This window comes from Artibeus jamaicensis, unplaced genomic scaffold (assembly GCF_021234435.1).
Source record: "Artibeus jamaicensis isolate MK-2021 breed Jamaican fruit bat unplaced genomic scaffold, CSHL_Jam_final contig_414, whole genome shotgun sequence".
Classification (NCBI taxonomy): Eukaryota; Metazoa; Chordata; class Mammalia; order Chiroptera; family Phyllostomidae; genus Artibeus; species Artibeus jamaicensis.
In genome coordinates, this window is record NW_026521822.1 from 5,947,953 (window position 1) to 5,966,281 (window position 18,329).

Here is an 18,329-nt window from a genome sequence, read left to right on the forward strand (position 1 = left end):
CATGGTCTACCATGTATCTATATCATTCCTTTTAATTGGTAGATTGTATTGCATTACATGAATACACCATATTTTATTTGTCCACTTCTGACCTATTATGAATAATGTTGCCATGGCCATATGCTTTCATATACCTAGGAGTGGAATTGCTGGGTTATACAATAATGCTGCGTTTAACTTCTTGAGGAACTGGCAGAATGGTTTTCGAGGTTACATGGGACAAGGTCTCCTTGTTCAGGCATTATCACACTCAGCTCTGCCCACAGCCTTTCTCAGCCTTCAGTTTACCTGTGACTAAATGTGACAAAATGTTTGTTTCCCTAAGGTCACTTCTGCCCATTCTGTCTCTTTGACATTTTATTTCCTGAACACCCTTTTCTGTCTTATTTTCTCCCTTTAACCCAAAACAGACACCCTAAACTGGAAGAATCCAAAAAAATCTAAGCAAAAACAAGTAACAAAAATAGCAAAAAAAACCCCACAAACCCTATTTTTATACAATACTTTTTCACATACTTCTTTCAACAATACTTTTGTAAATTCTGTACTAGGAATCAAGAGTAACTAGACTATTTCTTTTCTGTTACTACTGATCAATTCACATTGGTTATTCATTAGACTACTCTATGCCCTACAGTAAGATTAAACCAAAGTTCCGATATGAAAATTTCTGGGACAAAAACCTTACATTAAAAATCTTGACTAACAAGGTGCTTGGTATATATACAGTTAAGTTCTCAATAAAAATATCTAATTAATACATCAAATCTGAATGTTTTATTAGAACTTTATTAGATACTCAAGTGGTCCATTGTCCCTTATTGGATGTTTAAACTCATACTGGCTTTTGATTTTGCTAGCTTCTCATACTAATGAAACTGTATTAACAGAGAGAGAAACATACTAAGTACTAGGCACAATTATGAATCAAATAGAAAGAAAAAAATCCTTTCATAGAAACACATGAAATGTTTATTAATGGCACCTAACTTTGAGAACTTAGGATGTGCCAGGCACTAGATTAAGCATTTTTTAAATATTATTATATTTAATCCTCACAAATCTCTGTAAATTCTATACTCACTTCCATAATGCAGATAAGGAAGTTGGTGAACTTGCCCAAGGTCACACCACTGGAGAGTGGCAGAGATGATCTGTGAACCCAACTATTATACTCCATCACCTAAGCATCTCCCCACCCTATTATCAACAGCCATCTTACTAGATCAACCACGTGACACAGAACACCATGTACTGTGAAATGTAGCCTCACAACTACCCTAGAAGACAGGTACTCACTTGTATAAACTCCTTCTTTGTAGAGTCATGAAAAGAAAGTTCTGTAACTTCAGCCTCAGAGGCAACAAGCCACTGAAGAATGATCCTTAGTTGAGGGTCTACTGTGCATGGCTCCAGGTCAATATTTGTTATTAGCAGAGTCTTTCCATCTGGCCCCAAACCTGATATTTAAATTTAAACAATATGAAGTGAAACTCATCAATTCCATTATCAGTACCCTAGTTTCCAAGGACATGTAAGTATTTTCCACTGACTATCAACAAAACGGGGTTTTTTGCACTATGGCACCAAACATGGGCCACTTGGTAATCCTGGTAGTGGTCATGGGGTTTGAAGCTGTCTCCCCAAGGCTTGTCTGTACTACTGGCTTTCTCAGTTCAGAACCCCGATTGCCTGAGAAGGGACTGACATTCTAAAATTACAAACAGCAGCAGCAACAAAAATGAGGGCTGTTTCCTTAGAAATTCCATAATTTTGAACCTTTCTACAAATCTACATCAGTCTATCTCCTAATTTACCAATTTCTAATTTAAAAAATTTGTAAACTGGCTGTGATTTTCTATGTAATGAGAGATGACTATAATCTCAAAAACTGGGTAGTGACATACATTTATAAGTAATTAATCTCCTGATTTTTTTACCTACTCACAAAAGAAATGCTGAACAGCCTGGCTAGTGCCAAAAGTAAAAACTTCTAAGTGCATTTTATATTGATATTAACTTGTATCCTCTTCTCTCATAATCACTCCTCAGTAAAGTTAGTGTTCGTTACAGAAAATATCCACGTGCATTTATACCACATGTATAGCAACTCTGCTCACAGGTATAACCTGGGAAAAAGAATGTAACATTTTTCTATTAAAAAATCAACAGGTTTTTAGTTAACAAAAATAAAGCAATTACCTAGCCTATCCATAACTCAGAAAGTATTATGCTATTTCTACTTTATAACTGATGAGAAAAACTTACTTCTAGAAGCCCTATATGAAGAGACTGTCTTTGTAGCAGAGGCATTAGAGCTCTAATATAATAATCTTACTAGATGTAAGGATTTTAGCTCAAAGATTGGTACACTTTCCTAAATAAGAAGAGCACAACACAGTTAATAATAAAACTCATTAGAAACTTGGGTGTTATAAAGTACATTTCAAGAAATTCATTTTGGCAATTTTATCAGTTTACCCGCTTCTAAAGAAATGATAAAAAAAAAAACCACTGGTTCAAAATCAAATATCTCAAACAGTGTGAATATTTTTCTGTGCCACTCTATAGAAGGAATAATTAGTATTTTCATAATTAAGAAAAATAATATTTGGGAAAAAACTTCAACAACCACCTAAATACAATGAAAATTCCGCTTCAACATGAACAGTTTTTAAATTCACTCAAGTCTAATATACTTGGATTAGGAATTACAAATCACAAGAACTCTGTGACCAATGGTATCTAGTACTGACATATTCAGAAGTATGTTCATTAAAGAAAGATTTGAATATTTCCTTCGAAGATGTGGATGTGTGACTGTAGAACTGGAATTCAGAAAGAAATGTAAAGGACAAATATGATTTATATAAGATTATCATTAAACACTAATTCTGGAAGTTACTGACTTGGAAGAAAAAAACTATGACATAGGCCATAGTTATAATAAACAATATCTTATGAGTATAGATCTTAAATTTTGAAAAATATAATTATATAGAGTTTATCATAAATTTTCCTGTCAAATAACTGAATAATTCTTTTAAAGCAGCTCAGTCTTTATATCAATAAGTACTTCAATAGTTTAGCAATCAAATAATACAAATTACTCAACAAAGGAGTTGACACCAAGTAAATTACTTTAAGAATACCATGATTTACAATGCAAATACCCTTATTTGTAACAACCCAGAGCCTAATGAAATGCACAAATACAAAAATTAAAGACTCTTACAAATTGTCAGTTACCTTCTATGTCATCCTCATGTTCTTCATCTTTATCATCTGGCCCATCACTTTTTAAATAAAAGAACAGAAGCAGTTTTTTAGAAAAAGCTTTAATAATGTTATTCAAACCAATTCTTAAAATGTGGTAAAGAATGAATGTTACAATATGATATGTGACATTTAAAAAGGAGAGAAATGACAATAAAAGAGGAAGCTTTGCTTCTCACACCATTTCATGTTAAAATCTGAATTGTGAATGATGCCTAGATAAGTTATCAATAACCAAGAAGTTCTTTCTATCTGACCATTATGTACAGAGCACCAAGTAAATTCATAATAAAATTTAATTTAAAATAACTTGAAGCCAAAATATTCTACTAATTTGGTTTTAGATAACACAGAATTTGAATATTATAAAATCACATAAGTATTTATTAATGCTTCTGCTGATGCCATTTATATATTTAATATAGTAAAAACATTTTTATATATGAAATAACTACAATATATGAAAAAACTACATACAAAAACAAACAATAAGCAAAACAAAACAAAAAACAGAAATCCTGTAGGAAGCAAGCTCTTTTTAATGAAATAATAATTGGTAGAATGAAAAATAGCAAGCAAAGCAACACATGCATAAAAGCAATACATTTTGTAATCAGATGTCAACCATAACTTAGCATAGTTGAATTCTTTTCATTAGATGTAATTTATCAAGCAGAATCATGTCAACATATACAAGAAAAGCAGCTTGATACATACTGGCAGTGTAACCCACATTGTTTTAAGAATATGGCATCATGCATTAGCGGTGAAAGACTCATCGGTTTTTAAGTTTCTGGACTGGACCAACCTGTCTGATGTTGGAAAGGATAAATTGTCCTCATACAAATCTCCTTCTAAACCAAGACTGCTCCAGCTACTGCTGTTACCATTACTGCCAGAGGAAGAAAAGAACAGAGCTGAACTAGAAAATGAATAGTAAAGACGACCTTGGTTTTCCTTGGAACAGCTTCTGTCAGTGGTAACTGGATGTTCTGAAGCTGCCACAGTGGAGCGTGGTATCCACGGGGGTACAGAGCCCACCACTGCTACTACAAGAGGAATCTGACAGCTTCAGAGATTTGGGCATTTTCTTACTTGTCCTCAAAAGATCATAAAAATCATTCTAAATGTAGATTTATTTTAAAGATTAAGACAACATAATATCTTTTAAGATAGCAAATGAATGCAAGAAGCTGTTTCATCAAGTGTTATGATATAATTTGTAGAAAGCCAATATTCCTCAGTCTGGGATAAGTTTAAAAAGAAAATACCACAGGTTAACATTCTCTCAGATCTTTAGATAATACAAACCATGGTGGACTTGGGGGAGGAGGGAGCAGGGAGTTGGGGAAAAAAAAGTTTTCTGATTTTAAAATTTATTATGTCAATTACCTTCATTTCACTATTACATATGATTCAGTAGGTGGCAACTAATACACATTTTCCTCAGAATATTAGCTAACCAAGGTTTATTCAAGCATTACACTGGTCTAGTCGGCCAGTCACTAAGGCTGCACAGGTAACTTCTTATACTATCCAATTAAAAGGAGAAAGCAATCATATCCTAAACCTTCAGCAAAGCAATAAAAAACAAAAAGCAACTGTCTTCAGAAACAAAAGTAAATTCAATCTTTCTTATTAAAAACTAAACATGCAATATTTTTTAATTCCAATCATTAAAATAATTAGTAAGCACATTAGTTTGCAGTGAAAGCAGCTATCTTTCCCTGGTATTAGACTAGGATATTATAAAAGTTAGTATTTATACAAACCAAAATTTTGGTTGTAAAAAAAGAAATAATATAATCACTTTACAGGCATCAGTAAATGTTAACAAAATTACTAAGAAAAAATGATCATTTAAAAGTTCTAAGTTGTTTCCAAGCAATCTTGAATCATTTACATATCTACATTTACTATGTTTACTATGTTTACTACCACTATCAAACTGTGACAAACTATAATGTATGAGAGAATTAAAGGTAAAACTGAGTAATATCTTTTCATGTATATTCAAGCAAATATAGCTCTAGCATAAAACTATTAAAACAACCAGAATCTTGCCCATGTGGTCTATTTTCAGACAACTCAAAAATGAGAAAACAGAGAAACAGAGTGTACAGAGGGCCAGCAGCCAGAGAAAACTAATGATCTCAGACACTGTGTTCACTTCTGTTAGCAGAATGGTTACCCAAATAAAAACTACAATATTCCTACCCATGCGCTGATGATCCCATTTAATTAATAATAAAAATTTATCACCTTAGTATTAGATGAACATGAAAAAAGTCCCTCCACCTAACCTCATTTTCCCTCCCATTTTGCCCCTTGAAGTGAGATTTGAAGTCAGTTATTTACAAAATGCCATTTCTAACCAGGGTGTGCCATTTCTAACTAGGATGGCCATGTATGATTCTTCACCTGACCAGGGCACTTCTGAAAATGACAGACATCACCATCAGTGATTACACCAGATCAGAAGCAACCAGGACTGTCCTAAACAAACTGAAGGTCATTAACCCCTCCCAAAAAACACATTATCTTAATTAATGTCAGGAAAGTTATGGGGCCATTTTGATGCCTCTTACAAAGAACTGTCCTTCTTCCTATTCTCTAAAGCAGTGATTTTCCACCAATGTTCCACAGCACACGCCTAGGTGTGCCACACAAATTTTTAAAACATACAATACCTGACTATTTAATCAGGGGCACTAACCTCTATTCTCTTAAGACTGTCAAATTTTAAAAAATAACAACAGCCAACACAACAATATCCATCCAATGTGAATGAATCAAAATTATACCTGTGTTTTATTCTTTTTGTCAGATCCGCAAAACCTCTGTTTTTTGGTGTGCTACAGAATTTTAGTAATTAGTTAGGTGTGCCATGAGATGAAAAAGGTTGAAAATCACTGCTTTTAAGAAAAAAAGTACCCTCTTTAGAGTAAGAAAGAAAAATTTTTCCTTCAAATTCATGAAATGTCCAGGTAAAGCTTAAAGGGTATAAAATCAAATGTATGCAACATTTTTTAATATCAACTACTGGCACATCCAGAAAAAATTAGTTGGGCTAATTACTATATTTAATAAATGTCAAAACCATTGGAAATATATTATAAATAATAAAATACATTTTGAAAATAATGAGATTTTCAAATTCATAATTTTAAATAATGCTCAATATAAATTTATAGCTCACTTTTGAGGTCTTAGGACCCAAATTGTGCAGATACATGTAGAATTTTAGTTACCTTTCACTCAGATGATGAAAACTGCTGCTCTCGTCCTGGTGTTCATCTTCGAAACTTAAATTGGACCAGCTACCAGTGCTGTCATCACCAAGACTGAGATTCAACTGCTGGCTACCAGAAGACTCGGTTGACTGAAAGTCTTCTATTTCTTTTGGACTAAAGTAAAAAGAAAATATAAATTCAATCCAAAAGCATCAGATGTTGAATTAGGAGCCCATTCATTTGATGATAAAAGATAATAAAAGCAAGAAACACTATGCCGAGTCAGACCAGTGGTCCACCTAACCTTTGTTTAGTCTGTCAAAAAGAGACTTATTGAAGGGTACCTTATTAATTTGAATTGATGGAGGTACCCACCAACACCCATCCATCCCAAGTGCATCATTTATATAAATTCTTTAATAAAGCAGTTCATATTTACTACTGGGACCACTATGAAGGAGCACAAGTTCCTACGTTTTCCATCTGCTTTACCAGGTAGTACTTCCAATTGTACAAAAACAAAACAAAACCCTTTTTATGGCTTTAAAAGAAAAAGTTGTAGTTCACGGAATTCTGGTACTGTCAATCAATCCTTTAGTTAAACTAGGAAACTGTCTTCAAGACTTTGAGTGTGGATCATAACCCTAACCCTTCTCACTTTTTTTCAATCAAGAAACATTTACATATTTATTCTATCTTCGCGAGAACGGCCATTCACTATTCAATTGCTGTACAAGAGGAGACCCACCCCCTCAAAAAAACAACCTGGAATTATCTTCGGGAGGGCAAGCCCCTCGCAGTACAGGCTTCCACTGCCAGGTGAGTGTTCAAGGAACCCATATGTATCGGTGCGCCAGCTGGAGCTATTGTGAGAGGCTGCATTCCACTTCAGTGAATTTTTCTGAAGATTCTTTCAAGCATCTGCCCATGTCATGATGGGTGATTTACAAGCACACCTGCCCCCACAGCAGTTTTCAACCAAAAACAGCATGGCATCCATGCCCCATCCTCTCTATTCATCCAATCTCAACCTGAGCAGTCTTTTGTTTCTCCAGATGAAAAAAAGTCCTCAAAGGGAAACATTTTGCCACTGTGGAAGAGGTAAAACAAAAAAATGGCAGAAGCACTAAAAAGCATCAAAATTGATGAGTTCAAAAACTTTTAAGCAGTGGGAAAAGTCTCAACAGGTGTTTTGCATCAAATGGAGAGCACATGGAAGGTGACTTAAGTTTAAACATATAAAAATACACGCACAATTTTTTATAAATAAAATTCCATTGGGGGGGGCCCTCTGGTAACTACCCATACTACGTTTTATTGTCAACATAGCATTTTAAAGCTGTATTTTTAAACATGAAGGGGGAAAATTTTAAGTCTCCTGATCAAAACCCTCTAGTGGCTTCTCATCAATTAGAATTAGCTAAATCCAGACAACATACTACTTGGTATGATAACCTCTCATAACCTCCACCTTATCTCTTACTATTCCCTCTGTCTCACTCACTTCAGCCACTCAAGCCTCTTTGCTGTTTCTCCAAAATGCAATCCCTTCCCTTTCCGCAAACCCTCTCCCCTGGTTCTCATGTGATGCCTCTCTTCACCTTTGGCTCTTTGTTCAAATGTTACTTTGTCAGAGATGCTTCCCCTGCTACCTGTTCAAAACTGCAAACCAGCCCTACCTGCTGCCAGGAAACTACCACCAGCAGCTGCACTAACTCCCTTCTTTGCTTTAGTTTTCCTCCAAAACAATTATTACCATGTCACATACACCATATTTTACTTATTCACTGACTGCCTTATTCTACTATAACTAAAGTTCAAATGAACACACACACACATTTTTCCATATTTTACTTACTTCAGTATACCCAGTGCCTAGAATAGATTCTCAATTGCCTGCCTCTTTGGAACAGTTCTCGTTTTGTATTTAAAATATACTAACCAAAATTATTCCGAGCAGTCTTCATTCTTCTTTCATCCTCTTATTTGGAATTTTTAAGAACTATGATGCAGTGTCAGCTATACAGAATTTACCAAACATCCAATGACAGCACCAGAGATATTGAAACTACAGATAAGACCTATCAGACTGTCATTGCTTAATTTCAACCCAGCAAGTGACTTTTATTTGGGTCTTTTCATCTGACATCCTTGTAGACTCCGACATTGGTTTATGATTTACTGTGTTCGTTAACCTTTGTGCTTTCTGTTTTCATAGAATGTATATACTATGTCCCTATTTACCTAGTTGCTTAACAAAATACAGACCTCACTTTAGAAGTCCATTTGCATCACCGCATCCTAAAATGAGACTCAATGGTTTAGTGGAATGGACTTCGTGGGAGTAGGTGGTTGAACTGGATACAAGGTCCCACATCAAGATGATGATGCTTCCAGGATTCCAGCCTATCTCTACTTTGGAAGAATCGGCTAATAGCCTCTCAGTTCCAGTCTCAAATCCCATTCTCTTGTGTCCCTTAGATTAGGTAGGGAAAGACTTCCATACCCAACAAAGGCAGGGACTATATCCCCCTTGTCAGTAGGAAGCAGTTATTTGTAAGAGAATCAACTCCCTCTTCATCACCCCTAGAAGATTTTAGAGATGGAAGTCTCTGAGGGGGGAATGTAACAGGATAGTAAGGAGCTAGGAAATTCCTGGGAAAGTAGAATGGGGAAACAGACAAGAAAATAAAATGAAGCCAAACAGTAAGCAATTTACAGCCAGCCACTGAATCAAGACTTTATCTCCCCTAACCAAGAACACTTGAAAGCAGTGGTTTATACCTCTTCTCCCTAACCAGAGAATACCCAACCTCCCTGGCCCTAAACCACAGGCCTCTGGGAGAGAGAGGAATACAAATTCTAATGCAAATGGAGAGTTAACACCAGAACAAAGGAGCCAGCCTGGGAAAAAGTAGCATACTTCCCTCTCAGCTCTCCCTCCCAAGGAAGGTCTGCACTCCCCCTAGAATTTACCTCTCCCAAATTCCTACATTTCCCCTATATAAATTTGTCTCTGAAAGCTCAAGGTAGGGTGGATGTTAGGGTTTTAACCCACCGCGTTCTCAGACTGCGAGTCTCTGGTATTAATAAATGCCCAATTATAATCCAAGTCCTGGACACACTTGCCATCAGGTTTGAATTCTGCCAATTCTGGTGGGACAGACTTCAGGACTCTCTGAGAAGTCTGGTATTTGGCAGGGAGTCCCTTGGGCTGCCTGGACTGGGGACTCCTTCAGTGTGGATTTGAAGACTCCCTAGCAGCTGCCACGTGATTTTACTTGGGCACGCCCTTTTTCCAACTCTCTGCACCCTCCCCACTGCCATCACTTTTCAGTAAGAGATTGGATTTGTGCTGAGAAAGCCTATGTAGTTTAAGGCCACTGGCCATCTGGTGGACTACGGACTAAATCTGGGCTTTTCTGTAACAAATCTCCAGTAAACCAGTTCTGGTGGGTCAATGGACTCCCAACTCCCAAACTGGGTAAGTCCCTGGTGTACAGGACCAGGAGCCCCTACCCTGCCACTCTCAGCAGCTGGCACGGCTCAATGAAAAACTACCGGTCCCCAGTGTGAGATCTGGTCAGAGTGCTTTCGTATACAGACTTTGTGTATAGTTTGTTTTCCTTGTTGCAAACTGCTTTTAATTAGTTGTCTGTTCTCTATTCCTCCACAGGAGGAAGTCGGTTTCTGTTTGAGAGCTCTCCTTTGTTTCTCCTACCTGTCTGAAATGACAGGTGATATGATAAAATTTTAAGGCTAGTTCCAGTTTGAATTTTGTCTCTTGTTTTAGATTTTTTGTTTCTGTTTTGAAAAGAAATGACTAGGTCTCAATCCCATCAAGAGACCATTAGGTCACATTTTGGCTGAATCATCAACTTAGCACTATTAAGTCAGTAACTAGTTTTACTAAAGGTCCGGTAAATAGAGTAAGATCTCGTATGTGTGGGCTGTATGTTTAATACCTTTTGAAGTTATTAACATAAAATCTATGTTTGTTTTGCCTTGGTTTGTGGGTATAACTTTATTTATCTTTGTCACAAATCTGTCAATAAGATGGCTTGGGTAATAATTGACTTTAAAATCCTATAAGGTTGTTAAAAGTAATAAATAGATATAACGCTATAGTTTTGAACCATAATAGAGTACCACTTTGTTCTTTTTTAAAAAAAAAACAAAACAAAACACTTTTCCTGATATGTGCCACAATCTACTGGTTTTTTGGCTGAAATGACACACTAGAAAGGGTCCAGAAGAGAGTTGTGTTTTGTTTTGTTTTTTATAACTGCTAAGTATTTTGGCTCAGAAGAAAATAACTCTTAAATACAGTTCATGTTTTGTTCTTCTAAAAATTCACTATCCTATTTGACACTCATGTACAACCCCTCTGTACAATACAGCTTTCTGAAATATTTATGATTGTTTTCATGAATCAAATATTTATGAGAAAAGGCACACCAGTGAAGTAATCCAACTAATACCTTTAAAATAACTCCATGTTAAAGTTGAAAAGACAAACCATTTTAACTTTAAAAAGAAAATGTGAAAAAGTACATGGTAAACACTAATCACCTTAGAATAAGTCATCATTTATAGAACCTTAGCACAATTATTAATTAAAAAAAAAAGAAAGGAAAAAAAATATGGAGTAACATTCTACTGGATAAAAGGCTGGAATTAGATGGCACTGGCTTACAGAAAGAACTCAAAGGGCCTATCTACTCACCCAACTCTAAGAAAAAGTGAAAATACTGAGAAATCAATAACAAAGGCACTTGACAGGCCCTAGGATTATCTCAGAGACATTCTAATCTACAGAATTATCTAGATCTAGAAAATTATCTTCACATGAGGCTGGGACTGAAGGAGGGAAAGGAGGAAAAAAGGAAAACAGTTAAATAGCCTAAGGCCACTTTTGTTTGAGGAAAATTGTTTGCTTCAATTGTAGAAAGGCCCAGCTTTAGCTTACTACCACTTCTTCATTCATACATTAACCATTTATGTCTAGAATCATATAAAAAACTAATATATAGCCATAAAAAAAATGTGGGTCAAGGACGAAGGTCCACAATTCTTTTTCCTGTCAAGGGCTAGGGAGTGAATATTTAGGCATTGCCAGATATACCAGGTCTGTCTAGAAGGTATCCAAGTCATGCAATACAAAAAACAGACATTTACTGAAGAAACTACAAGAAAAACAGTACATAGGACAATGATGCCTCAGTCCCCTTCAAAGTAGGCACCTTGGGACCTCACACAGTTCTCCCAATCGCCGTCAGCTGCCCTGTTCTATTTTTTTGAATCTCATCAACAGGCTGAAACCTCTTCCCTTTCAAAGGTGATTTAGTCTTAGAAAAAGCCAGAAGTTGCAGGGTGCCAAATCTGGGCTGTAGGAGGGCTGAGTCACCTGAGTGATTTGATGTTTCACCAAAAAACTATGCGCTTAGACATGATGCATGAGCGGGTGCATTGTCATGCTGAAGTTTCCAATCACCAGTTGCCCATTGCTAGAGCTTTCTAAATCATACAAATAGTTTCCATGGAGGAATGTTCGAGCTTAACGCAAAAGTGGGTGCAGATTCGTTGCTCTACTCACAGTCATTTTGCATGCAATGGCCACACAGTACACATCATCACTCAGTGGCATCTACTGCCCCCACTGACTAGTACAGTGAAGTTGTCATTGTTGACACATGTGCATTCCAGTCCACTCTCCTTGGCTGCCAGGTTACATTGATGTCACCCAAACTGTTCTCATTATACAAACAATGGCTGGACTTTTTCCACACAGACCTCATATATATATACAATTTCTTGTAACTACTCAGCTCTGCCATTAGGTCATTAAACCAGCCACAGATAAGCTGTATTGACACCTGAATTACATAGAATTTTCACACGTTACAAAATAGTACTTTTAACTCTCAGACCATACAAAAGTAAGCAATGGATCTGTTTTAGCCCATGGGCTATAGTTTGTCAATCCCTGGTTTAGAGAAAAGAAAGCTACCTGATCACAGCAAAAGTGACCTCCCATAGTTCACCAAAACCTACAGCATCTTTCATCTCAAGAGGTTGCTATCAAATAGTTTGGAGTCAAGGATCCTGACCAAACTGCATGGTGGAGAAAAGAAACAAGTCTTTTATCATGGCTTTGGCAAAAGCTACTAAAAGATCTGTAATACCATGTAATTCAATTAAATTCCACCTCCACTTATGGCATTTTCTCTTTTCAGTGGGACTAACAAATACAATCCTACAAACTAATAATACAAATTGGTCTTGGTACTTGCCCAGGAAAAAGATTAAAAGTGAACATTTTAACTAAGGTGTTAATACAGAGCTGTAGAACAGGACACTGTGGGACTATCAGAAAGAAGTGTCCCTTTAGACCATAGGACTATCAAGAGAAGTGGTGGCAGTGGCAATGTGTTGAAGGATTTCTGCTATCTCCTTAATAGCACTTTGGTTAAATTATGTTATTTATTTAAAAAGAAAAACCTTATCTTTATGAATAGAAAAAAGAAAATGCTATATAAAAATTTAATCTCAGAACAGTAAATAAACAGGTTAATACTATATACTTGCTGTATAATATTCTTCAGCTATTTCTTTGATTCACATTACCTACTTCACAGCTTTGTGAACTTGGGCAAGGTGATTAGCTTCATCTTCTATCAGGATAAATCGTTAATACCTTCCTTCAAAGGGCTATTGTGGGATAATGAACAATGTATGTGGAGGTAATAGGTAGGGTATAAAACAACAGATAATTGTCAATAGAGAAATACTGCCAGTTTAGGGTTAGAAATAATCCCACCTTTCCCAATAGGACCTCAGACATATATGATCAGGTTTAACTTTTCATTTTATCATAACACCCAAAAGAAACTTGAAACTTACCTGCTAATGGCATGTTCAACATTCCCCATCACTGATGTCATTATTTCTGTGGTAAGACTTTCAGCAAAGCTAACACCATCTTGTCCAATCCCACTATCAGCTGCCAAACTGGTATTGCTCAGCTCCCTCTCTGCTTTTTCGATAGCTTCAGCAACTATCTTTTCAGCAAGCATGGTCTTCTTATCCAGATCAACTTGAATTTGAGGGACATCAAGGTGAAAAATTCTGGTCTGATAAATGTTGTTAAACTTTGAATTAGAACCTGGCTTACTATGAGCAAGTGAATCATGTCTGAAAGAGTAATGAGGTGAATTTCCATTGCAGTCATGGAGTTCTTTATGGTCACAGTATCTGCAAGCTTGACTTGTAAGAGGTGACAACTTTTCTGCATAAGTTATCCTACCTGCTGCTTTTGTGGTCTCAGAAACTTTGAAAACCGCAGATCCTAAACTTAGTTCTAAAGTATCATCCACTACTTTTTTAGCATACTGTTCTATAGCTTGAACAACATTCTCTCCATAACCATGCCCATTTAAACTGCCTGTACTGTGGTAAAATCTGTGATTTTGTGAAGAAGACTGAAAAGACTTAGTAAATTCTGGCTCAATATGACACTCGGTAACTTCATCACATCCAGATTTCTCATAAAGGCAAGAATCTGTTGATGATTTTGGCAAGCCAACTGTAGACACTGTCAGTTCTTTTTTAACATCTGTGGTTATGCTGTGAGCAAGAGAGGCTGTAAACTGATATAGTTCAGGGCACTCATTTCTGTATGTATCCCTTGTCCATTCACAAGTTTGATTTTTGCAAAAGTAACCTCCACTTCTTTTAATTTGTCTTTTATCCACTTGGTGGTGTTCTTTATTTAAGAACATCAAGAGTTCATTGTTGGTTTTCACCTGAGAGCTTTGCATGAGGACCATTTTTGAGCTGCACTTCATTTTAGCTGTCTTAGCTGCTTCTTGCAATCCTGATTTGACAGATCGGTAGGCAAGTCTATTGGCATACTGATCCATTATTAACTCACTATTACCACCTTCTTGTTTAAGTACTTGGATAACGTGTCCTGCATATTCATCTGTCACACTTTCACAGCTGGGGTACTTACACGTCAGACTTGATAGACAAGAGCTTGGTGGTAATGAGAAAATAAACGGATCAACGTCTCTTGGGTGTGCTACAGTCTCTACATTCAATTTCTCTTCTGATCTATAATCTTGGTCACCATCACTATAACAACTGTTCTTCTTTTGCCTAAAAAGCATACAACTTCTAATTTTTGCTATTTTCTCAGCTTCTGTAATGACTTCTGCTGCCAAATCACCTGCAAAATTGCATAATGTTTGTAAATTTTCATCTGAGCAATTTAACAAAGTAGGTAATACACTTCTTTGTCTCTGCACATTTAAGCAAGGACTCTGAATCTTGGGTTGTTGAATTATTTTATTATCTAAATGGGAAGCTGCCATTTCAGTTGCAAAAGAAATGATGTGTGTGGCTAATGCTTCAGCAAACTGAACTTTCTTCCCTGAGTTCACATTCACTTCTGGATGTTCACCTTCACTACTTTCAACTTCTTCTGAAAGAGATCGCATGAGTTTCAACATGAACTCTTCTTTTTCAATAGTATTTTGTTCATTTTCAGACAAACTACCAACAGATGAGTAGTGAGGTGTAGAAGGTGGCGTAGCAGGTGCAAATTCTTTTGCTAATTCCCCCTTGAGTTTTTTAGTTAACTTCTTGATATCCCATTCGGAACTAGCCTGGGAAGGTACTAGAGGAGTTGATGGAGGAGTTTCAGGTATTACATTTCCATCTCTGATTTTCTGTTTATCTTCCACATGCAAACCATCTACACATGTAAGCACTGCAGATGAGAAAGTATGTGAATGGGCAAAAGGGCCTTCTTGCCCAAAAGATAAGGACTCTGGTGATGTATTATTCAAATTATACTTTTTCACTGATTTGTCCTTAGCAACTTCCTTCAAATCAGGTTTCAGACCTGCCATAGATGCACAATGTGGTCGTGTCTCTGAAGAAAATCCATGAGCTATAGAATCTTTGTGTTCCAAAACATAACCCTTTCCTACTGAAAGTGAACAGTGAGTTAAGTGATCATGATCATCAAGAAATTGGGGAATATTTCCCAAGGTCAACTGTGACTCTGCTCCAGAAATTGGAATGCCTTCCCTGTGTACCAAATTTTTATCCACATTTGGGATGATTGGTTGGCTTTTATCTATGGAATGTTTAATAATAGTTTTAGATAATCGATCAACAAACAAATCCTTATTGCTAGCTTCATTCTGTTGCAGTGTCTCTTGATCATAGCAGAAAGGAGGGATTTTTTCCTTTCCTCTTTTAGTTAAACAATCTGTGTGTTCATCCACCGTTTTTGTAACTTTGAATGATGTTACTGACTCTAAAGTTTCATTTACTATTGAATGTATCATTGCTGCAGAAAAGTTGCTAATAATCACAGGATCACTTGGTAATTTTGAAGAGCTTTGCATTTCAGTATCATCATCGGTTGGTTTAAAATCATTCTGGTTACCTGGATTATGCTCTGAAGGCAAACAAATATTTCTGAGGCAGGCTACTTCCTCTCCTTTGTTTTTTGTGGAAACACATGCTTCAGTAGGATCACCATTCAAATTATTATCACCAGATGACAAAAGAGAATTTGACTGATATATATTAGATGAAAAGTGATATGGGAGAAGGGCACTTCCTGCCAGGGGCACTGGTATAGAAGTAACAATTCCAGAAGTACAAAATAAGGCCTGCTGTACAGTGTATTCTTTTTTATATTCCTTTGTTGGTTTTGTCACCATAATTGCCTGATTGTTGAAAGTAGGGGGATATGTGGAGGTCTGTGTTGATGGCACATTATGTTCTGCACTCACATACTTTATGTTATCTGTAGAAACACTAACTGCTGCCTTTGTTGTAAAGATCACATCAACTTGTGATAGCTCAATAAATGCTTCCTGTATTACAGATTCAGACAAATCTTTTGCATATGACTTCACCACTTTATGTTCATGTTCATAATCAAATGACCAACATGGTGGAGATGCAGGTGTTGGAGGATACGAAAACTGACACACTTCCATGATGCCTTCAAAAACAAGCTCTTCGGCAAGATCTGCAGCAAACCCAGCAACTATGTTTGTAAATATCTGCTTCTTTACATACAGTAAATCTTTTAAAGCATTTGATAAAGCTTCAGTCACCAAAAAATTAGCCAGACCACTAATGGCATGCTGTTTCAATGAAAATGCACGCTGCCTTCTCAGTTCATTAAATGCCATCTGAAAAACAGATGCTGTCAATCTGATGGCTAAATGACACAATGCATTGGTACATGAAGAGACTCCTCTTTGCAAATCTTTAAATGCACTGCCAAAACTTTTTTCCACCAGATCTGCTGCAAATTTTTGAATGCTATCTCTAATCATTAAGGATTTATTTTTAAATTTACTTTTTTGGTCAAGGCTTCCACTCTTACAAGCTATAGTTTTATTTTCTCCCTTTTTAACACTATTAATCCTTGATGTTGCACTAGTTTGTTGGGTATGGAGAACTGAGTCCAGTACCTCACATGAAATACTAGTTGCATAATCTTCATAGATGAAATAAACAGAATCATGATTTTCAGGAATTGTATCTCCACCACTATCTGTTTGGCAAAAACATTCAGCAGGTGTACAGCTTCCAAGAGGACTAAAAGCAGAGGATCGAATGGGGCTAAATAAGCCACTGTCTTCCCCAGAGGTCTTCACTGGGCGAGGAGAATCTGGAGTATCGCACAGGTTACTGTAAGGGGATTCTGGTTTACGGGGTGTGGGCTTTCTAACATTAGCTGGGAGAGCTGGACGATCAAACTTGAATATTGGAGGATTCATAGTAGAAGTTACAGAACAAGACTTGTCATGTCTGTACCCTCTCTTTTGCAATAGTTTCCCTATGACAGGATCTTCTAGAAATAGACAAGAAGTCTCTAAAGTTTGTTCTAGTTCATCAAACTGATCAAAGCTATCAAAAAATTCACTTATTTCTGAGTCTGAATCCTCTATATCATCTTTCATCACAGGAATTTTAGGTAACTCTAGTTTTGCTTTTAAACTTTTTTGATATCCTTCTTCATCTAAGAAAATAACAGGACTTGGACTTGAGCATTCTGATTCAGATGAATAGGCAGGAGAAGAAGAAAAAAAAGTTTTCTGTGTGTCATTATCTTTAGCAGAAACATTAGATGACCTATAGACACTTCTTTGGATCCAAGGCTCAGAAATTGATGTTGTAACTGAAGTTTGCACAGGTTGTTCTTTATGTCCCAGAATGTTTAAGGAAGTTGAAGGTTTAACCAATGATTTCTGCCGCCCAGAGCTAATCAGAATCCTTAAATCATGGGTTTCTAACTGGCGACCAGAAGTCTGTGAAGCAGCATCACACTGACTCTTCATTGCAGTCATACTTGCCCCTACAGGAAAAAAATTAAAATGATCAAATTATTCTTGAACAGAAAATTTTTTTCATTTAAATAAATGGGAACAGACTTTAATCATAAAATATTTATTTGTACCACGTCCCTTCTAAACTATGTTGTTTAACATATTCATCCCAAGTCACTCTCAAACACAAATACAACTTGTAATAAAATAATCTCAATTTACCCCATAGGAATACCTGGTCTATGGAATAATCAGAATGCTGTCACATGTTACTAATATGTGACAATCTCTAATATGGTGACTCTGCCAGATAAGTCCTCTCAAGTTTGAATCTAGGCATGTTCCAAACACTTAGGATAATGAGGTAAACAGTACTACAAAAATAATTACAGATGTAGCAAAATTAAAAACCAGATAGCAATGAACTTAAAAACCACAAGAAAATTAAGTCCCTGAC

General features: G+C 36.3%; 1 protein-coding gene across 4 annotated transcripts in view; it reads right to left on the reverse strand.

Annotated features, from left to right (window-relative positions):
• The window catches only part of AKAP11 (A-kinase anchoring protein 11), a 54,128-nt gene that overhangs the window by 4,786 nt on the left and 31,013 nt on the right, over positions 1-18,329 (reverse strand). For 3 of the 4 annotated variants that reach the window (XM_053665405.1, XM_037148558.2, XM_053665404.1), the window contains 5 exons: positions 13,413-17,901; positions 6,528-6,683; positions 4,085-4,168; positions 3,250-3,296; positions 1,300-1,460 (listed from right to left, as the gene is read on the reverse strand). In XM_053665405.1, coding sequence (XP_053521380.1) covers positions 1,300-1,460; positions 3,250-3,296; positions 4,085-4,168; positions 6,528-6,683; positions 13,413-17,901 — 4,937 coding nt within the window. The remainder of the gene's footprint in view (positions 1-1,299; positions 1,461-3,249; positions 3,297-4,084; positions 4,169-6,527; positions 6,684-13,412; positions 17,902-18,329) is intronic. The other variant, XM_037148561.2, reaches the window with a different exon arrangement.